This window comes from Pelophylax lessonae (genome assembly GCF_965119305.1).
Source record: "Pelophylax lessonae genome assembly, chromosome: 9".
NCBI lineage: Eukaryota > Metazoa > Chordata > Amphibia > Anura > Ranidae > Pelophylax > Pelophylax lessonae.
In genome coordinates, this window is record NC_138776.1 from 160,718,793 (window position 1) to 160,740,919 (window position 22,127).

The 22,127-nt window shown below is 41.4% G+C and overlaps 1 protein-coding gene across 2 annotated transcripts in view; it reads right to left on the minus strand.

Annotated features, from left to right (window-relative positions):
• Nucleotides 1-22,127, minus strand: part of CDH23 (cadherin related 23) — a 1,628,602-nt gene that overhangs the window by 822,730 nt on the left and 783,745 nt on the right. For both annotated transcript variants that reach the window (XM_082268007.1, XM_082268006.1), the window contains exon 13: nt 8,548-8,706. In XM_082268007.1, coding sequence (XP_082124133.1) covers nt 8,548-8,706 — 159 coding nt within the window. The remainder of the gene's footprint in view (nt 1-8,547; nt 8,707-22,127) is intronic.

The following is a 22,127-nucleotide window of genomic DNA, read 5'->3' on the forward strand; positions in this document are numbered from 1 at the left end:
ACATTATCCTGCCCTGATATAAACACTTTCAGAAATAAATAATAATAATTTACTGCATGACAGAGATTTGAATGACCATGCCAAGAGATGGGCATGTGTAGGATGGCAATAAATCAAAATTTGAAAATGATGTTTCAGACTCTTGGAAAAAAGTCACAATTGAAAAACAATATAAAAATAAATATATATACACACACGCCCGTATATACTTGTGTATATATACTTTTTTAATTTAGAGTCAAATGTCTAAATACAGTATGTTATAAATTCTGCATTACATGCATGCTTCACCAATAAGCATTTAATAAAACATAATTTAACAGTGGTTAAAGGGTTCAGGCTTTCATAAGTCAAGATGTAAACCATCTGTCAGTAAGAAATACACATCAGTGATTGACAACGACAGAAGATTGCACCACTGAGAATAGTAAAGGTCACAATTATATAAAAGTTAAACTATATAAAATGTAACAGTCCCATAGAGATCTTTTTACCACATCTTCATATCTGTTATAATAGAAATCAGTACTTGCTGGTATATACAGTATGTCATATAGATTAAAGAACGCATTGTCTAAAATACAAACCTTCAGGGCTGCCATAAGATAAACCAGTTCTGCTGTTTACATATTTAAGTTTGCTTCCCCTTAGTTCAACAATGTACTTGGTAAAGCAACCCTTCAATTACCATCATGCTCTGGTACAGGTGCATTACCACCACTACCTTTAGTTCAACTTCCAGACACTAACTTATTACATAATTCTCTATTATTTTCTAAGTTTTGCTAAAGTAGTGAAGCTCCTGCAGTCATTTTTTTTACACTTGCCAAGAAATGCGGAGGTTTTGTCATTATCCAAACTAATGACAAAAAAGCTAGTAGAATCACAATTATGCCATTTATTGAAATAAAGCACATTTACATATAAAAAACAGCTGTGTCCAGCCAGGGATCATGAGCGACCAGCATGGATACACGAATTTATCAAAACTTCAGGCTATGGACCAGAGCCAGCAGGCAGACCAGTGGCATCTACTGCTGCAAGCAGCTACAAGTTTCTGGTGCCCTGTCCTCTTTATCAAGGCTTGACAAAGAGGGCAGGGCTCCAGAAACACATAGACGCCTGTCCACACACTTGACATCACACCACATTTTTGACTGCTAGCCACTTTGCTTGCAGTTGTAAACACCACTGGCGTGCCCGCCTAGGTTCCCACTGATACTGGTTCAGATCCCACTGCTGATGCTGGATGATTGGCCATAACTTGAGGTTTTGATGGTTTCATATATCCATGCTGTTGATAGTGTCCCCTCACAATTCCAGGCAGGACACAGCTCTTTTTATTTGTAAGTGTGTTTTATTTCAATAAATGGCATCATTCTGATTCTACAGCACCCTGCTACTTAGCAGTATGCTTAAAACAGATAATTTGCAGTAGCTCCTGAAAAGAAAATTACTAGTTTGAATGAGCTGCCAGTTGGGTTTGGATGGAATTTTGGACGTTCTGAGTTCTGGCGAAAGGCCCAACTAAATGGGTGTTTGGCTGAGTTAAGAAAAGCAACAGTTTCCTGTTTAGGGATGCTGGCTGTTAGGGAGGCAGCGGTCACCTAGATAAGAAATTTTTAATTTTCTAAAATGTATCATCAGAAAAATTTTAGTGGCTTACGCCACCAAGATTTTCCTAAAGTTGTCATCCCTATTTTCCTTTTCTAACTATACTTTGTTTTGAAATCCTAATAAACAATCTCACTAATTATTCAGAAAAAAGTGAAAGAGAGGTAGATATGTTTCTGTAGCTTGCCTGCTGCTCTAGCTCTTCTAATGACCCTTTTCAGCTTTACATTCACTACATGAATGACTTACTGTACAGTGGAAGACCTCATACTTATGGGTGAATAATGGCTCTGTTTTTCAAGATATAGCATAATGTAATAAACATGTAAGCAAGATATGCAGCAGTAATCAGCTGGGAAGGAGCCGTTATTTACATGCTAATTTCATTGTCACTAACTCATACTGACTAAATTTGACATTTCGGCCTTGCAAACAGTTGTGGCTTCAGATTGGAAATTAAAGAACCGCAACACTCTTTATTTAGAGCCTGAAATTCTAATTTGTAAAACATCTGTTTCAAATAATAATATCTGTCAAACGGGAAACACTTGAGGCTCTATATAGCCTTGGCCCATCTGTTTATAGAGTAAACACACCATGGAAATCCCTAGTCCTTATCAATTCGTGGTTACTACCCATATACAGGATGCATACAGTCAGTGGTGTAACAATAGCCATAGCAGCTTACAACACTGCTATGGGACCTAGGAGGGAAGGGGGGCCCATTAGGGGGCTATTGAGGCAAAGTAAACAGAGAAAATGTGTGTGCATGTAAACATCACACCAATCCAGTACTGTATCATTATGGATTGCAGAGGTTGCTGTTGACACTGGCCCTGTACTCCCTATCAAATTTTGAATCAAGAAGAGTTAAAGGTCAGATACACAGGAGGAGACTTCAACATTGTCGACACTATTCCGTTGTAGGCTGTGAAGTAAGGTGAATTTAATTTGTTTTCTTAGTAGAGAATCTTAGTGGAGATTTATTGCTCCAGAGCTTCCGACCACCCCTGTTCACACTGAATTTAACCATGTATGCTTAAAGTAGAGCTACAGGCAAAACCTTTTTTTTTTTCAATTTTTGGAAAGAGTAAGGGAGGGTTATAACTCCTGTCAGATTTTTTTTCATCTTTGTCCCATTGCAGAAATTTCCCTTCACTTCCTGTCCCATAGCCAAACAGCAAGTGAGAGTAAATCCCTGCAAATTAAGGGATTTCCTTCCCCCAGGGTCATCAGAACTAGTGTCCCCATTGCAAGATTTCCCTTCTATTACTTTTATGGGGACAACCCAAAATTTGGGTCTTTCTTTTACTTTCAATGATAAGAGTAAACAGGACAAATAGAGAGGGTTAATCTCCCAAACAGGGTCCAGTTGCCAGAAGAAAGCCATTACTATGCAAATGCTGCAAAGTATCCTGCTTACAATACGTCAAACAGCACAGAGACAAGCCTCAAACCTTCTGGCACAAAGTCATTTGGAGTGATGAGAGCAAAATTTAGCTTTTTGGCCACAAACATAAACGCTACATTTGGAGAGGAGTCAACAAGGCCTATGATGAAAAGTGCACAATTCCTACTGTGAAACACGGAGGTGGATCGCTAATGTTTTGGGGATGTGTGAGCTACAATGGCACAGGAAATTTGGTCAGAATTGATGGCAAGATGAATGCAGTATTTTATCAAAAAATACTGGAGGAAAATTTGCATTCATCAGCCCCGAAGCTGCGCATGGGATGTACTTGGACAATCCAACATGACAATGATCCTAAACACAAGGCCAAGTTAACCTGTCATTGGCTACAGAAGAATAAAGTGAAGGTTCTGGAGTGGCCATCTCACTCTCCTGACCTCAATATCATTGAGCCACTCTGGGGAGATCTCAAACGTGCAGTTCATGCAAAACAGCCCAAGAATTTACAGGAACTGGAGGCTTTTTGCCAGGAAGAATGGGAAGCTTTACCATCTGAGAAGATAAAGAGCCTCATCCACAAATACTACAAAAGACTTCAAGCTGTCATTGATGTTAAAGGGGGCAATATGCGGTATTACGAACTGGTGTGTGTAAACTTTTGATCAGGGTCACTTGGGTAGTTTCTGTTGTCATTATGATTAAAAAAGAGTAAACACAGTTGATTAAAAATGGCTTCAGCCAAACATGAACCATGAGTGAAAGAAATGTTTTTGTGTTATCATTCATATTCTCTGAAAAATGGCCAAGAAATCAAAAAATTCTGCCAGGATATGTAAACTTATGAGCACAACTGTATGTGACCAGGTCAAATTTCATGAATGGAGTTTACATCCATAGTTACATAGTTACAGAGTTAGTCAGGTTGAAAAAAGACACAAGTCCATCTGGTTCAACCAAAAAAAAAAGAAAAACAGTATTGAAAACCCAACCATACGATCCCATATGCACAATCCTATACCCGCAGTTAATCCAGAGGAAGGCGAAAAAACCCAGCAAAGCATAATCCAATTTGCTACAGCAGGGGAAAATAATTCCTTCCTGATCCCCCAAGAGACAATCAGATATTCCCTGGATCAACTTTACCTAAAAAAAAAAAATTAGTACCCACTTACTGTATATTAAGTACACCCAGGAAAGAATTCAGACCTTTTTTAAAGCAATCTAGTGAGCTAGCCAGAACCACCTCTGGAGGGAGTCTATTCCACATTTTCACAGCTCTTTATAGACAAAATCTGTTTTACTCTCGATGTAAAGAGTGCCCCCTTGTCCCCTGTGTTGACCTTAAAGTGAACAACTCATCACCAAGTTTGCTATATGGACCCCTTATGTATTTATACATGTTGATCATATCCCCCTTAATCTCCTATTCTCAAGAGAGAATACATTCAGTTCCTCTAATCTTTTCTCATAGCTTAGCTCCCTCATGCCTCTTATCAGTTTGGTTACCCTTCTCAGCACTTTCTCCATTTCCCCGATATCCACTTTAAGTAGCAGCTATTGAAGGTCTCAGATGTCTAATACTTGTTGGAAAGATGGCAACGCTGATTTCTTTGATAACTCACATGCACCAGTTATAACATGTTTTTAAAGCTGTAGCGTACACCTGATTTATTGCTTTAGGTTTTTCTTTTCATCATTACACTTTGTTCTATTTTGTAAAATAACCCAAGTGTGCACTGAGAACAACAATATGTGCCTTTTATTTGCCTACATAACCAGCTGGCATCACACTGAAATACATACAAAACATACAGCTGTTTAAGACTGATCACAATTCCAGAGCATTAGAAATCTGTGCGGACTCAGATGCAAGCCCAAGCTTTAAAACCCTACTTCAGGGATATGCAAAATGTGGCCCCTCCAGATGTTGCAGAACTACAAGTCCCATGAGGCATAGCAAGACTCTGACATCCACAAGCATGACACCCAGAGGCAGAGGCATGATGGGACTTATAGTTTTGCAACAGCTGGAGGGCCACAGTTTGCATATCCCTGTCTTACATCATCATATTCAGTTGCAATTGTTATTTTCTTGTAGCATTTCTTTCACAAACGCCAAATATGCAAATCACTATCTCACCTGGCTGTTTTGGCTTTTTCACGCCAGTCTGCTGCTGCAAATAGCTGACTAGATTTTTATATATTTAAATTATTCTTTGGCTGTTTACTAGCCCTGCCCTCACAAATGGAAGTTAATACTGAAACCAAGTGGATATAGCAGTGTAAATAAATCAAAGTTAAATTTTGTTATTTTCCCTCTACCTTTCTGTATAATTTATACATTTCTCTCTTAAACCATCTGCGCATGTAAAAATGTATGATTGCGATAGTCAGATTCAGCCTTGATGCTGGCCGATGGAGTTAACAACCTAAATGAATGTCATCTTGAACCATTTTTAGCTGATAAATAGCCTGGACGTCCCTCTCTGGGAAAATGCCATAAAATATCTAGTATCTCCTTTCCAACACAAGAACTGATTTTATACACTGATTCACACAGAGAGCTGTAAAATAGAAAAAAGATTTTTCCTGAAGTAATATTTCTGATGAATGAACTGCATTTTTTATTAGGTTTGCGCATAAAGCATTATTATAGGTTTGGGCAAGGGTAACCTTTTTGCCATTGTAGATTTTACCTGATATTGCTTAGGAAACTGACCTATAGTATACTCAGAATACCTGCCGCAACTCAATAAATAGGAAGTCTTACAGTGGGGAAAAAAAGAAGTAAAGAGAAATAAATGTTATTTGGGCAGATAAAGGGTAGCAGTTGGAAGGGACTATGAATGACTAGACTTGATTGTGCTTGAAATGATCATGACTGCATTTCTGGAATTTCCAAAAAGCTTGCTACCTAGAAAGGCAAAACTCTACCAGAGAGTGTCACACTTACCATTGTTCCATTATCTTGTCACCTTCTTTGAGGTATACAAGAACTCTAATATTTGCCACATATCCAGTGCTTAAATTTAAAGCGTAACTCCACTTTTGTTGAGAAAAAAACATTCCCCTTTGGGGGATCTCTGTACATTGTCAGCTTTGATGCAGATTCCTACCTTTTTGCTATTCTAAATAAATCATTTTTTGTTCCTCTGTGCTGAGTGAGTCAAATGGGAGTGGTTTCATAATTATTTATCAGCTGTGGCAGCTGCAGAGCAATAATGAGGAAATCTACTGGGCCTACATCCCTTTATACGTGTTCCTAATGAGAGTATCTCACCAAAAAGGACATTTTTGTTGCATGGGATGCCAGAAATCTGACTTGTATCTTAGACAGACTTCTGGGAAAACTGGTGAGCCAATCACACAAGCAGGAAATTATGTTTCTGGGGTGTGGTCAGTATACATTCTGAGTACAGAACAGCTCCAGGTAGCCCTATTGTATTGCATTTTCAGAAAATTACAGAGCTGCAGATTGAAAAGGAAAGGTCATTTTTAATAACATTCAATCACAATATGATTTGTGTCGCAATTCTATACGCTATATTATTTTTTCTTTATTTGCTGATTTTTTTTCCCCGTGGAAGTGGAGTTACCCTTTGAAAGCTGAAGTTTGATCTGCTACATTTGCGTTCCGTCCGTGATTCTCTCTCCCCCCTCATCAAAATGCAAACAAAAAATGTAAACCAGCCCTTTCTATAGTAATTATATACTCTATTTTAGACAAAGCGGTTTCATCACAGGGTTCCTGTGCTTCTCTGTGCAATGCAGGCAGAACATGGCTGTTGAAGAGGCTGGCAAAGTGTTGTACATGCCTTCCAAAAACATGATAGAAATCTGCTATAAATACTCCCCTCAAGAGACTCAGCCCTGGTAAATGCAGCAGGCTGGTTCTTGGGAGGAGGTATGCAAATGATGAGTGGGTGTTAGTCTTGAGGGGTAGGGCCTTTCTAGACAGATTGCTCTTCATGCGGTCCACTCTAGCTAATGCCCATATGTGATGTTGAGCCTGTATGGTTAAAAGAACTGAAATCCAGTTAATGAAAGGGATGGGCCAGGGACTGTTGGGCTGGGGAGGAAAGGGCTAAGTGGTACACTGTGAGCTCACAGTGTGCAGTGTAATCAGAGTAAGCAATTTTAGTACAGGCAAGGAGCATGTGCAACTATGCATGAACAAAAGTAAGGCTGGAGTTTAGTTTAAAATGTGTAAGTTCAGCCAAAACCTTTTGTTGGTATTGGATAGAATACAAAAACATTAGAACACTTCTGTGGCTTTTACTGCTATCCTGCAAACTGATTTCCCCTTATTGGAATAGTAACAATGGTTTAGACAGCGTGTGAAAGAAAATCTTAGCTATTTTAATCATAAATTACAGTTTCTTCAGCTTGTGTATTAGCATTTATAGTGTGCCCCCAAGCAATGGATATTTACCAAGGCCGGAACAAGGGGTGGGCAGAAGGAGTGGCTGCTCTGGGCGCAATGGTTTATTGCAGGGATAGAGGCACCCTGACCCCAATCCTAAAGGAAAGGAGGGGCACAGTTTGGCATCTTCGCCCTGGGCACTGCATGACCTTGTCCCAGCACTGATATTTACATTTTAGTTCATAAAATCATAGCATAGGACAATGCCTCCATCCAGGATATTTTCTAAAGGTATTTTTTATATCTTGTGTTAAAAAAAATGGAAGATGCACCTAACCTACAAAATGAGATCCTTTTAAAAGTAGTTATGAAAAAAAGTAATTCTTGCATTGTATGTAAGTATGTAGCAGGAAAAGAGAGCTCTAACGGTTTCCTTAATTCATAAATGTAGATGCAAATAGGCCAATTTGGCTTAAGGACCATTCATCTAATAGTAAATAGAATAACACCAGCTCAACGGTTGCCTGTACCTAGATGGATCCAGCATTAGATAGATGATTCAAATGAATATGTCACACTAAATGGAGGGTGACAGGTATGGGAACATAAGAATCCCCCCGCATTGGTATAATGGTAGTGATGGAGTAACAGTGGCAGTGCCGGGACAAGGTCATGCAGCGACCAGGGCAAGGATGCCAAACTGCGCCCCCCCTTCCCTTAGGATTAGGGTCAAGGCGCCTACCCCCATCCCTGCAATAAACCATTGCACCCAGGGCAACCGTCCTTCCTGCCCAACCCTTGTCCTGGCCCTGAACAGTGGAACAGTAGCCTATGAGAAGGTACAGTTGCTACAATAAGCCGGTTAATCCATTAAGATTAATATCTAGTTCTTGTAAAGTGTGTAGATATCCTCAAAAATTCCTGCAGGTCAAATAGGACAATCGCTACCACCTCTCCAGTGTAGTCTTGTGCTTGGTCTTAAAGCCAATCAGTAGTACAAACAATATCTAAATCATACATTAGGTGTCCATAGGGATTGTAACAGGTAGATCAATACAAGACAATCTAGGTAAGTCTAGTATTAACACAACAGAGATGGAGGTCTGCCATTGGATAAACAGCAAAGCAAAGATTTGTAGGAAAAAAATGTTTAACTCACAATAACTTTGAGGATAGTGGTCCCGACGGTGACATTCTCATAAAAAGTTACGTTGTAAAGAGGCCGACTGAAGATTGGGCGGTTGTCATTCTCATTGATCAGGTTAATCCTCACTTTTGAAAACCCCACGTGGTCTGAAACACTTTCGTTTGCAAACAGCTAAAAGTCAAAATAAAGATCACAACATTAAAGAATAATAGTTGAAATGTAAGTAAAACATTTTAGCCTTATTTATGCCATTTCAAGCCCCTCTATGTGAGAATTGTGACACGCGTTATATCAGGAGCCCCCTGTAACACACATCATCTGGTTACAACCCTTTAGTGCAATCAGACAAACCAAAAATGGTTCCTGGTTAATTGCTGTGGCTGATCACAAATTACTCTCTGCACTTAATTAGGGGTCAACTACTGCCATTATTCTTTACCAGGTATTAAGGTAATCGTAAATTATGGATGTTCAGAATTAGCAGTGCACTTCTGCTTGTTTAACCACTTCTTGACCTGAAGGATTTGCCCCCTTAATGACCAGGCCATATTTTGCGATTTGGCACTGCGTTACTTTAACGGACAATTGCAAGGTCGTGCGACGCTGTACCTAAATAGAATAAAATTGATGTCCTTTTTTTCCCACAAATAGAACTTTCTTTTGGTGGTATTTGATCACCTCTGCGATTTTTATTTTTTGCGCTATAAACAAAAAAAGAGCAACAATTCTGAAAAAAAAATATATATATATATTTTTCACATTCTGCTATACAACATTCCTAAAAAAAAAAGTAAAAATCAAAATTTTTAACATTTTAGGCCAATTTGTTTTCTTCTACATATTTTTGGTAAAAAAAAAAATTGCAATAAGCGTATTTTGTTTGGTTTGCGCAATAATTATCGCGTCCACTAACTACGGGAAAGATTTATGTAATTTTTATTGTTTTTTTTTTTTTTTTTTACTAGTAATGGCGGCAATCTGCAATTTTTTGCGGGATTGCAACATTGCGGCAGACAGATCAGACCCCTGACTGACCTTTTTGACACTTTTGGGGGGACCATTGACATTACTACAGTAATCAGTGCTAAAAATATGCACTGTTACTGTAATAAGGACACTGGCAGTGAAGGGGTTAACACTGTGGGTGATCAAGGGGTTAAATGTGTACCTAGGGGCATGTTTCTAACTGTATGGAGGCGGGGCTTGTGAAATGACCATATAAACCTGTGTTCCTATATAGAAGGATCACATGCACTCTGTGATTATTCCAGGGAGAAGAACGGTCAGCTGTTGTAAACACAGCTGACCGTTCTTCTTTCTCAGTGGGAAACGATCGTGGGTGTCAGGCGGCAATCGGAACCGCCGGCCCCGTGCATCGGAGTCCCCGCTGACGGGCGGGGGCGGGAGCACACCGGCGCGCGATCGCCCCATAGCTGCAGGCACATGACCGACTTATACCTACGCCGGTGTGCACAGGAGTGGCTGCTTGCTGCAGTATAACTGCGGTGGGTGGTCGGCAACCGGTTAAAGGGTAACATAAGTGCTATACATGGCTCCTTAAAGGAACGCAGGGAATTTTTTTAATTCCACCCTCGCGCTGCAAGGGTTAAATGCTTGTTATCTTCTAGGGCACTGTTTCTCAGCCTTTTTTCAGTCAAGGTGCCCTTTAAAATTATGGACAATCTTGAGGCACCCCATTCTAACATGTAAAAACTATTCTAACAGTTTTACATAATGCAGCAACATCCACAAGTCCAGGTAGAACATCCAACGTTAGAGATAAATTATTCTTCCAAAGCAAATACACTTTTGCAAACTGTTACTGACTAGTATTCCAATGTTTCTCTTCTCTCTAATTTTTTCTCCATCACTCAGCTAATGTGACCCAAACACTGATGGAGAGGAGCAGGGGAGGGTCAATCAAGGATGCTACGCAGGCGACATCCCCTTATGAAATAAGGACCCCATAATGGTGCACAATGAAAACCTGTGACTTAGTGTAACTAAAAGGCAGCCTTCATCCACATGCCAGCTTGTATACAATTTTTGGGCAATATTTTGGCATTTTGCCAAGGCACCCCAGAAGAAACCTCAAGGCACCCCAGGGTTTGGATATACTTTTGGGAATATCTAATAAAGTCTCACTAGGACTCTATGCCATGTGGTGGGTAGTTTGTAACCAGATTCCTGCATTCTGAAAGATTTAGAGGATTTGTGGGTAAGAATGAACTCATTTTGTTCAGGTGTCAGTTGTTGAGCTAAATCTTTCTCCCAATCAATGAGACATACTGTATAGGGACATATAGAGTAGCATAGGCATTTGGAAGTTCATGGAAGACCATGTTGGAGTGTCTAGATATTTGTATAGCTAAGTTCAAAGTGTGTGGGGACAGAAGAGAGTAGCCTGCTGCAACTGGAGGGAAAGGAAATATCATTTGAGTTGGTAGGCCTGACAGAAAGGGAGAGGGGGGTCCAACATAGACTATCTTAGAAGGGGACGGTGCCACAAGGTGACAAACCCAGGTCGCCCCACCACTTGCCTATATAAGACATTTCAAAGCTCAGAGCGGGCATACGGCAGGAGGCCTCCCAAGAGGCGAGAATTTTTATTTTTTTTTTTCTATTTTTCGGGTTCGGTGAGCGTCGTGATTGACGATGGATTTAGATCAAGGGACACAATTTTATTTTTTTGTTAATAAAGGACTTGTCAAAAACAGTTTCTTGTGGTTATTACTTTTTGACCCTTTTTTGGTAAATGGGTAGAGGTATGATGTACCCGATACCCATTTACATAGGGGGGGGCGGGATCTGGGGGCTTCCAGATTCCAACAAGCCCATCACCCGCAGACCCCGACAACCACAGCCCGGAGTTGTTGGAAAAGGCAATTTTCCACATCAACATGGGGAAAAGGTGCTTTTGGGCTCGTCCCCTCCCCTTTTTATGACCTGTCGGGCTGCATGTTGGATAAGGGTCTGGCATGAGTTTTGGGGGGGACCCCAAGCTCTTTTTTAATAAATTTTAATGTGGGGTTCCCCTTAAAATCCATACCAGTCTGAATATTCCAATTGGAGTGAATGATAGATATATCGTGGGATAATAAGGAGATCTTTTGAATAAGGAAACAATCTGTGATATATCTGAATTGGGATTTGTTTGATACCTACCCCGAATAAGCTGCATAAGGATTAGAGAGATAAAATTTACATCTGTTGGAGAAAATTGAGAGGTCTAAAAGATTACATCTAAAACGCTCTTTTGAGTGTAAATGGAGGTGAGCGACCATTTCACTTAATGTTGGATTGTTAGCTCACCTACCTGCGCACCTGGCTGTTATCGGAAGTTGCATTCCTCTCTTCTATTCACCCGATTTTTTAGATTGGATTTTTGAGCACCTTATTCACTGCAACTACCTGTTAGAAGACTTTATGGACTTTTTTGCACTTTATTCAGCACTATAGCACCTTTCTCACTTAAATTATTTTAAATCAATTGCTTTGTATATCTTATATGGATTTCACTACACCACGTTTTAGACTAGCACTTTTTATTTAAAAATACGATATTTATAGATTCTTTGTATATGCTTTTTACCACTGGATTTTGATTATCATAAGAAGCTGAATTATTGTCACAACTTTTAAAGATACCTTCACTTCATGTTATCCTCTATCACCTCTTGATACATCACTAATATCAAAGAGTTGGTATTATTGACATTTTTTGAGTAATATATATATATATATATATATTCTTTTTTTCTATAGAAGATTACATTATTGTGACTTTTTTAGTCATTATTATTTATTATCACTCCTACATTTATTCTACACCTGTATCAACATTTTTTTTGACACTTCTTCTGATACCATACCCCATATTTTTCTTTATTGTTTTAGAAACCCATTGACAACTAATGACTCATCGGTTGTTAAGGACGCCATGGCTGGCTTCCAAGCCCCGCTCCTTAACAACCATCTTACACTGCACCCTGATTGGGCAAAGCTTTGCCTAATCAGGGCGCAGAATGCACTGTGCAGTGCAGGGTGTTTGCCAGGGCAAACGCCCTGCAAATTCGGATATTCCGTGAATGGCCGAACAGGCAAATGTTTGGCCCAAATTCATACTCGGGCTGAACCATTCACCTATCCTCCATTAAAGAGGAGAGATCAATTATCATTATGAGGAAACTGCAGACATAAAGCCGAATGGCAGCTTTTTAAAGTTTTGGATTGAGGGGAGAGAGATTAGGACACCTGACAAGTTTCCACGGCTTTCAGTCTGCATCCAGGGACAATCATCAGGTCAATGCTTCATGGGTGATTGCATGCAAGCAGCAGGGATTATCTGAATGAGTTGTCAGGCTGTCTTTGGTTTCAATGGGGACTCACTAATCACTGGGGACTCCTTCTGGGTCTCCCACATATAATCGTTAACTGCCCCTTTTCCAAGTGTGAATGGAGCCTAAAAAAGTAGTTATTTATGTCTAGTATAAGCAATCTGCTCTTTCCCATTTTCCTGTGCACTGACTCGGAGTTTACTTTGCAGATTAGAAGGCTGCAAAGTCACTGTTGGGGGGGGGGGGGGGCTGAGCTTCTGAAATGCAAATGTAAATACTTTTTTCGCTGTGCAGTTTGAAGTTTATTTAAGATTTATCTAAAGCCCAAACTTTTTTTTTTTCTGTATAGATTAGAGAAGGGTTAAAACAAACTTAAGAAACCTTCACCATTTGTTAATTATGTGTGTAGCACTATTGTCTTAAACAGGGTTGCTAATAAATGTAGCTGTGATAGGTGGTAGTTAGCCTGGCTAATTTGCAGTCTTTGTGATCATTGGATTTTCCTCCTAAGCCTGGTATAGCTGTGGGTTCTCCCTTATGTCAATAGGTGGCACTGTTACCGTTGGCATTAGTGTGATGAATTACAGTAAGTCTAGGTTATGAATATGTATACTTCTCCCAGCCAATCATATCGGCAGCTAAGCATGCTGGGAGAAGGTATTTATTTGGAGGAAGTCAGATGATCTGTGTCCTTTCCACCCAGACAGGGGTCTGGGTGGGTGTGTGAGGAACAGCTGCTCAGAGCTCTGTAAGGAAGAGCCTGCTCCCTACCTGGAAGCATGAAGGAAAGGATGGAGAACTGAGATGAAGTACCAGAGGATACTCTGCCATGGACTGGGGACCCATGGAGAGCCTGGGAAAGTGTCAAGATCGAATAATCCAGAGAGTTCCAGCACCTTCTGTGAGTAGAATATTGTTGCTATAGGAGACAGCTTATGCTACAAAGTACAGATTGCTGGTTCAAGCTTAAAGGCTCTTTTTCTGTACTGCCTTTTCTACATGTTTTTCTAAGGAGTCTGCCAATCTGCAAGTCTGCTGCTGTTTTTGACTAATGGTGTCCTGTGCCCTACCCCTCTATCCTACATTCCTGTTGTAAGAAATAAACTTCTCTTTGTTCAAGCATAAAAGTGACTGGCACCCATCTTTCTACCTTGTACACCACCCACCATGCCTAGTAACCTGCACCCTGAGGAGGAATGTCGGCCCTCCCTGTCTCTGGGGGTCACCGCCAGGACTCTGGAGGTTGGGGGGGGGCGCTACATGTGTTTACCTTCGCAGAGCATTCAGTACCTAAAAATATAAATTTCTTATGTTTCTAGCTGTTTCTTTAGAGCAGGATTATGCACAGGACTCTATAGGCAGAATGAAATGCTGAACAATACACTATAGGGACATTTTTTTATGAGCAACAACATACAGTGTACCACCTATGTCTTGATGTATTTAACCCTTTGACAGGACAGAACTGTGTATAACACCCAGTTTTCAACTGCTAATGAAGATTTGCCAGCGAAGTGCAGACAGGGTTACAGGGTTAAACATACCTCCCCCACCTCTTCCTTAACATTGCATAGAAGGGGAAAGCAGAATAAGATTTTTATAGGATGTTTACCAAATAAAAAGGTAAACAGAAATTTTTAAATATAAATTATGCAATGTGAATGGGAACATACAGGGCTTTTTTCCTCAGAGAAAAGGTGCTGGAACTCACCTTCCCCGCCCACATGCCCACCCAATTCCGCCCACAGCCCCACCTCAACTCCGCCCACAACCCCAGCCACCCCTTCCTCAGAGGTGAAAATTAAGTGGTCGCCAAATAGCGGGTGTGATCAAGGCTTAGAACTACGTAACGCAGAAGACAAAAGATTCAGAAGACTGAAGCACACATTACCCCCCTACCTGTACAAAAAAGCCCCCTCCCTATACACATTACCCCCGCTTGGACATACATAACCCTCCCTGTACACATTACCCCCCTCCCATTACATACAGCCCCCTCCCTGTACACATTACCCCCTCTCTGTACTTACAGCCCCCTCCCTGTACATACAGCACCCTCCCTGTACATACAGCACCCTCCCTGTACATACAGCCCCCTCCCTGTATACATTATCCCTTCCCTGTACACACAGCTCCCTCCCTGTACACATTACCCCCTCCCTGTACACACAGCTCCCTCTCTGTACACATTACCCCCTCCCTGTACACATTACCCCCTCCCTGTACACACAGCTCCCTCCCTGTACACACAGCTCCCTCCCTGTACACACAGCTCCCTCCCTGTACACATTACCCCCTCCCTGTACACACAGCTCCCTCCCTGTACACACAGCTCCCTCCCTGTACACATTACCCCCTCCCTGTACACATTACCCCCTCCCTGTACACACAGCTCCCTCCCTGTACACACAGCTCCCTCCCTGTACACATTACCCCCTCCCTGTACACACAGCTCCCTCCCTGTACACATTACCCCCTCCCTGTACACATTACCCCCTTCTCTGTGCATACAGTACCCTCCCTGTAAACACAGCCCCCTCTTGCACACATTATCCTCTTCCCTGTACACATTACTCCCCTCCATATTTGTTGTACACCATTCCCCCTCTTTTGCACATTACTTCCTCCCTGTACATACTTCTCCCTCCTTCATTCATTACCCCTATACACATTGGCCCCCATCCCCCTCCACATTATGCCACTTCTTCACAAATCCCCCCCATTCTCCTTTACAATGCCTAATCCCCTTCACTAATTATTTCTTAGCCCAGCAAGGGTTAAAGCTAATGCTGGCAGGGTGCTTTCTCCACTCGGTGGGGATTCTCACTTTCACAAAGCTATAAATCACCCACAGTGACAGTCTGCTCACATTCCTGACATCGAGAGCTGTCCTGCTGACCTGTCCAGCTGCAACTTCCTTAGCACACATCCAAGGATGAGAAGGCTGATCCTCAGACACCCTCCAAAGTCAGGCAAGTGTTGGAGCAAGTCAGGGCAGCTGAGCTCACACTTACCTCTTACTGAACTTGTCAGGAGACGTGCTCCCTTCAGGCTCTCAGCCATGCTGGAGGAGGTGGGTGGAGCCAAAACTGACTAGGCGCAGGGGAGGAAGAAGTTCCTCCTCCACTCGAATGCTTTTACCTCTCCTCGGCCTCATAACATGACGTCACTGGTTGCTAGACACAAAGCGGCAGGCTATTCTAGCAACCAGTGCTGGAGGCAGCAGAGAGGCCATCGGACAGTGCAGGTGCTCATGATTTACAATATATATGTGAGTGACACAGCTTTGGCGCCCCCATCTGCTGCAGCAGCCCTGGAACCTGGAGAGGACAGAGTTGCCAAAGGTTCCGGAACTGCGTTCCGCCGCGTTCCGGCAGAAAAAAAGCCCTGGGAACATATAACAAATATAAAGTAGATGTTATCACAGTTTGACTGCAAAGGAGGAAATACAGCTTAACCATGAAGATATGCTTTACAAAAAAAAGTTTCTAGGTGTATTGCCTACATTCTACTCCTCTGTCCTTTTCCCTGAATTGAAATAGAAGGCATTCCTACAGTATTTAACCCCTTTGACATCCTTAGGTTGAAGTGGTTAAACCAGGACAATGTATTTTTCAGCCAGCGATTCCCTTTTTTGGAAAAGCAATCCTAGCAGCTGATTAGCCGCTGGATTGCTTTTACAGACAGGGGGGCGTCTCCTCCCCCTCCCACCACTCACCAGCACCTCTAGAAGTGAAGTGCAAATAGGGGGATTGGGAGCGCAAAGGATGATACAAGAAGGCAGTAAAAAAACAGTAGGAATATTTAAAAAAATAAATTACAGGCCATTAAGCAGTGGATGTGTATGGAATATTTTTGGAGAATAAGGATAGTGCCACTTTTTTAAAAAACAAGCAAATGTACTGTCAATGCAGCACCTACTCCCTGCTCTCTGAGTGGTGCAATCCTCTATCCAACCTGACTGTAGGCTTGTAGATGAGAACAGATGACACGGCAACTTGATAATACTTCAGCCTTGCAGCCCCTTTGCTGGACCAGGGTGGTCCGGAAACACTATAAACGACAACAAACACAAGGGCGCACCGACCTAGTGCATTATCTCTTAAACAGGTTTATTAAAATAATAGATTAAAAATACTCACAAACGAGTTTCTTGATAAAAAGCACATCAAATAGACATGAAATCCTCAGCAACAAGATTGGGATTGAATCGTCCCCTGAAGCTGTGCAGGCTTACGTGTTTCGAGGCAGCGCCTCTTCTTCAGAGCCTCTGAAGAAGAGGCGCTGCCTCGAAACGAGTAAGCCTGCACAGCCTCAGGGGACGATTCAATCCCGATCTTGTTGCTGAGGATTTCATGTCTATTTGATGTGCTTTTTATCAAGAAACTCGTTTGTGAGTATTTTTAATCTATTATTTTAATAAACCTGTTTAAGAGATAATGCACTAGGCCGGTGCGCCCTTGTGTTTAGTGCCACTTTTTTGATATGCGGAAATGAGAAAACTTATGAAGATTAAAATGTTGCCAAGTGAGTACCAATAGCCAGTTTGTTCTCCTAATGCATAGGTATACTGCCTCTAAAGCTAAATCCAATGTAACCTCCTCCCTGGGTCAGTTAATTGCTTCCCATGGCTTTCAATATCATCTCTACACTGACGACACCCAAATTTATCTCTCTACCCTCCCCCCCATCTGTCTCCTCATGCATCACTAACTTACTAACAGACATAGCCTGGATGTCACATCACTTCCTCAAACTCAACCTATTCAAAACCAAGCTCATGATATTTCCTCCCCCACGTGCCACTTCCCCTGATTTCTCTGTCAAATCAATGGCTCAACAATCAACCCAACCACCCCCCCCCCCCCCCCATGCCAAGGTCCTAGGTTTAACCTTGGAATCTGAACTATCCTTTCAGCCCCACATCCAATCACTGTCCAAAACTTGCCGCTTCAACCTCCGCAACATCTCTAAGATACGCCCCTTCCCAACCAATGTCACCACAAAGCTTCTAATCCACTCCCTAGTCCCTAGCCTCGACTACTGCAACTCCCTTCTCATTGGCTTACCTTTAAATAGGCTATCCCCCCTTCAGTCCATCATGAATGCTGCTGCAATCATCCACCTTACAAACCACTTGGCATCTGCTACCACTCTCTACCAATCCCTCCATTGGCTGTCCCTCAACAAATGAGTTAAATTCAAGATACTAACAATACCTAAAAAAAAACATCCACAACCTGGCCCTCAGCTACATTACTAACCTGCCATAAAAATACCAACCAAATAATTATCTTTACTCCTCTAAAAACCTCATGCTCTCTAGATCCCTTTTCATCTCATCCTGTGCTCGCCTCCAGGACTTCTCCTGTGCCTATACCAGGCTCTGGAATGCTCTACCCCAATCTGTCCGACTATCTCCTACCTTGTTCACTTTCAGACGATCCCTGAAAACTCATCTCTTCAGAGAAGCCTATCTTGCTCTCACCTAACAACTGTACATTTATTTTCTCCATCAGCACATCCCGCACAGTTATTACCTCTTGTATCTCTTGACCCTCCCTCTTAGATTGTAAGCTTTAATGAACAGGGCCCTCTGTCCTACTGTATTAAAGTGTATTGTATTTTTACTGTCTACCCTCAAGTTGTAAAGCGCTGTGTAAACTGTATATAAATCCTATATATTAATAACAATAATAATAATAGTAAAATGTACAGTATATACGGTTAAAATGTTTTTCTTTTTTTTTCAGTTTTAGATTGAGTAGGGAAGGGTTAAAACGGACGTGCGTTTATTTTTTGCTGTCCCTTTGGAGAGATTTCCCATCACTTTCTGTGGTAGAGATGCAACAGGAAGTCTTAGCTATTTTCCCTATGACAGGAATTCCCCACTTAGACAGGTATTACCAGAACAGGTGTCCCCACTGAATGATTATTTTTCTCTTTTACTGCTCTGATAACAGTTGTAAAATGTTGGATTTCCCCCCACTTTCGGTCTTGATGATAGCAGTCCATTAGACAAACAGAGAGGGTTAATCTACCCAGCAGAGCTATATACACCAATACAAGCATGTCAGGGGTCATATCTCTTCTCTACAATATCCAAAACTAAAGGGAAAAAAGTTTTAACTATTTAGACATTTAAAGTAGTTTTTAACCCAAAAATGTAAATTTATTAAATTTCCACTTATCAATTCTTAGATGAAGTGGCCACATTAGTTTTCCTTTATTTTCACTTGCCAGTAAGTGTGGCAAGTTTTTTCAACTTCCTTTAAGAGATCAAGCTGTCCTGACAAAGTAGCAGTTAGAGAGTTAAAACAAACCATTTAGCAACAGTGTAGTGCTTACAACAGTCAGGGGTGCTTACAATGGTTAATCATTTATGTAAAACTCTTATCTCAAAAGGAAAAAAATTACTGTTTCTGTAACTGCTTACAACATGTTAGCTGGAGTTCAGCTTCAACTTGCTTGTCAAGTCCATCTAAATCTGCCAACATTACCCTTTCCCCAGACTTACAACACACTGTTCAAATGTGTCTGCTTTACTATTCCATTTAGAATGTATAGCGCTGACCTGATATCTCGATACCAATGTTACTCTAAGGGCAAACATATACACCTCAGAGAAGATATAGAAAAGAACGTCCATGTGATGAAATGCGCCAGGATGTTACCAGAGGTGACGTCATCACGCAATCTACACCCAGAAGTGACCCGGGACCGAGCTGGAAGCAGCCGTCAAGAGTGGTATGCACAGTCTACTATCTGGTTTACTGCAGAACATATTGTAGTGGATTTTAGAGTGTTTTACTATGTATAGGTGTAGCACCATTAAATGTGAGTAGGATTATTGAGCTTTTCTATTTGAATAAACATCAAAAAGTTTTATACTATGGCGAACCCCCCTTATTTTTTCATGTGATTCCTGTGTGTGTCCTGTGAGAGGAGTGTTGGCTAGAGTGCACAGAGAACAGGCGATCCCATGGTGATTATGAGTGTGGAGGAACACCAGAGCCGCTGTGAATCCTTTGATTATACATTTAGCTCCATATATATTTGGGCACAGGCACAATTTTAGTTTTTTTCAGGTATTTACCAAAACATATTTAAGCCATAGTTAAATAATGAATATAGGCTGAAAGTGCACACTCTCAGGTTTAATTTGAGGGTATGTATATCCAAATCGGAGGAAGGGTTTAGGATTTGGAATTACAGCTGTTAAGAATAGCCCCCCTCCCTTTTTCAAGGGACCAAAAGTAATTGGACAATTGAATCAAAAGCTGTTCAAAGGCCAGGTGTGGGCTACTCTTTTGTTATTTCTTCATCAATTAAGCAGGTAAAAGGTCTGGAGTTGATTCTAAGTGTGGCATTTGCATTTGAAATCTATTGCTGTCAACCTACATCATGCGTTCAAAGGAGCTGTCCATACAAGTGAAACAGGCCATTGTAAGGCTTCAAAAACTAAACAAATCCATCAGAGAGATAGCAGCAACATTAGGAGTGGCCAAATTCACGAGTCTGGTGCATTCTGAGGAAAGAAGAATGCACTGGTGACCTCAGCAACATAAAAAGGTCCACGGAAGACAACAGTGGTGGATGATCGCAGGATCCTATCTATGGTAAAGAAAAACACATTAACAACATCGAGAAAAGTGAAGGACACTCTCCAGGAGGTAGGCGTATCATTGTCAAAGTCTACAATTAAGAGAAGACTTCATAAGAGCAAATACAGGTGGGTTCACCAGAAGGTGCAAACCATTCATAAGCCTGTAGAATAGAAAAGCCAGATTAGACACTAAAAAACATCTAAAAAAGCCAGACCAGTTCTGGAAAATCATTCTTTGGATGGATGAAACCAAGATTAATCTGACCCAGAATGATAGAATTAAAAAAGTGTGGCAAAGGCTTGGAACAGCGCATGATCCAAAGCACACAGCGTCATCTCTAAAACATGGTGGAGGCAGTGTGATGGCATGGGCATGCATGGCTTCCAGTGGCACTGGGTGATTGGTGTTTATTATAGAAATTATAAAAAAATATCGCGCTATTAACTCAGAGGAACAGCTGCTAGCACCACAATACAACAAAATATTGTGTAACAAGCAAAAAGAAAATAAATAGTGCCGCGCTCAGTGAAAAGTGTACCTGCTTTGTAAACAAGTGTACCTCTTATGTAAACAAATTAAAAAATGAAGATATCATACAATAAAGTGCAAAATGTAATTGACATAATACATGCTTAAAATATGCATAGACGTGTATAATAACATTGGCTCATGGCTGTGCAAAAAATATCATGAAAAAGTTAAATGAGTAAGTGCGAAAACGGACAATCCGCAACAACTGTGAATATAGAGCTGCCTCTATATGTCAAACAGTCCAAGCAAAAAAGTTGGGAATTAAGTCCACTTCAAATAGAAGGTGCCATAATCCAAAGAGGGACGTGTGCATCCACCAACCAAGAGGGAGAGTCAATACTCTTACCAAAATTAGTGACTCAACTTCCAGCGGCAAAGAGTCAATCAAGCATGGAACATAAGCATAGATTATGATGATAATTAGGGTTGAGCGGACACCTAGATGTCCGTGTTCGACGGGTTCGGCCGAACTTTAAAAAAAATTCCGGGTCCGTGTCCCGGACTTTTACCAAACTTTTCCCGGACACCGAACCCCATTGAAGTCAATGGGGACCCGAACTTTAAGGCACTAAAATGGCTCTAAAACACCAAAGGAAAGGGCTAGAGTGCTGCAAATGGCAGCAAAACGTAATTAAGAGCATGGCAAGTGCTCTGCAAACAAATGTGGATAGGGAAATAACTTAAAACAACAAAAAAAAAAACAGAAAAATAAAACAATGTTCTTCTTCATCTCTGAAGGACGAGGCCCATATGGAGTAGGAGGGAGGTTGAGGTGGTGGTGGATGTGGCGGTGACATAGGCATGCGCACAGGGTGTGCCGGGTGTGCCTGGGCACACCCTAATCACCTAGGGCACATAGCATTGCCAGTGAGATGGGAAAGATCTCCCTCGGACCTGCTCTGCTCTATTTCTCTTTGCCTACAGGTACATGGCCCCAATACATTACTCTCCCTGCTGGCAAACACATGCATGTATATTTCAACTTTGGGGTGCACACCTTAATGCAATAGGCTGCGCACAGCTATGGGCGGTGTAGGTGGATGCAGCGGTGGAGGAGGACCAGGGCCGGATTAAGAGCATCATGGGCTTGGTGCTGAGGATTTTGAAGGGCCTTAAG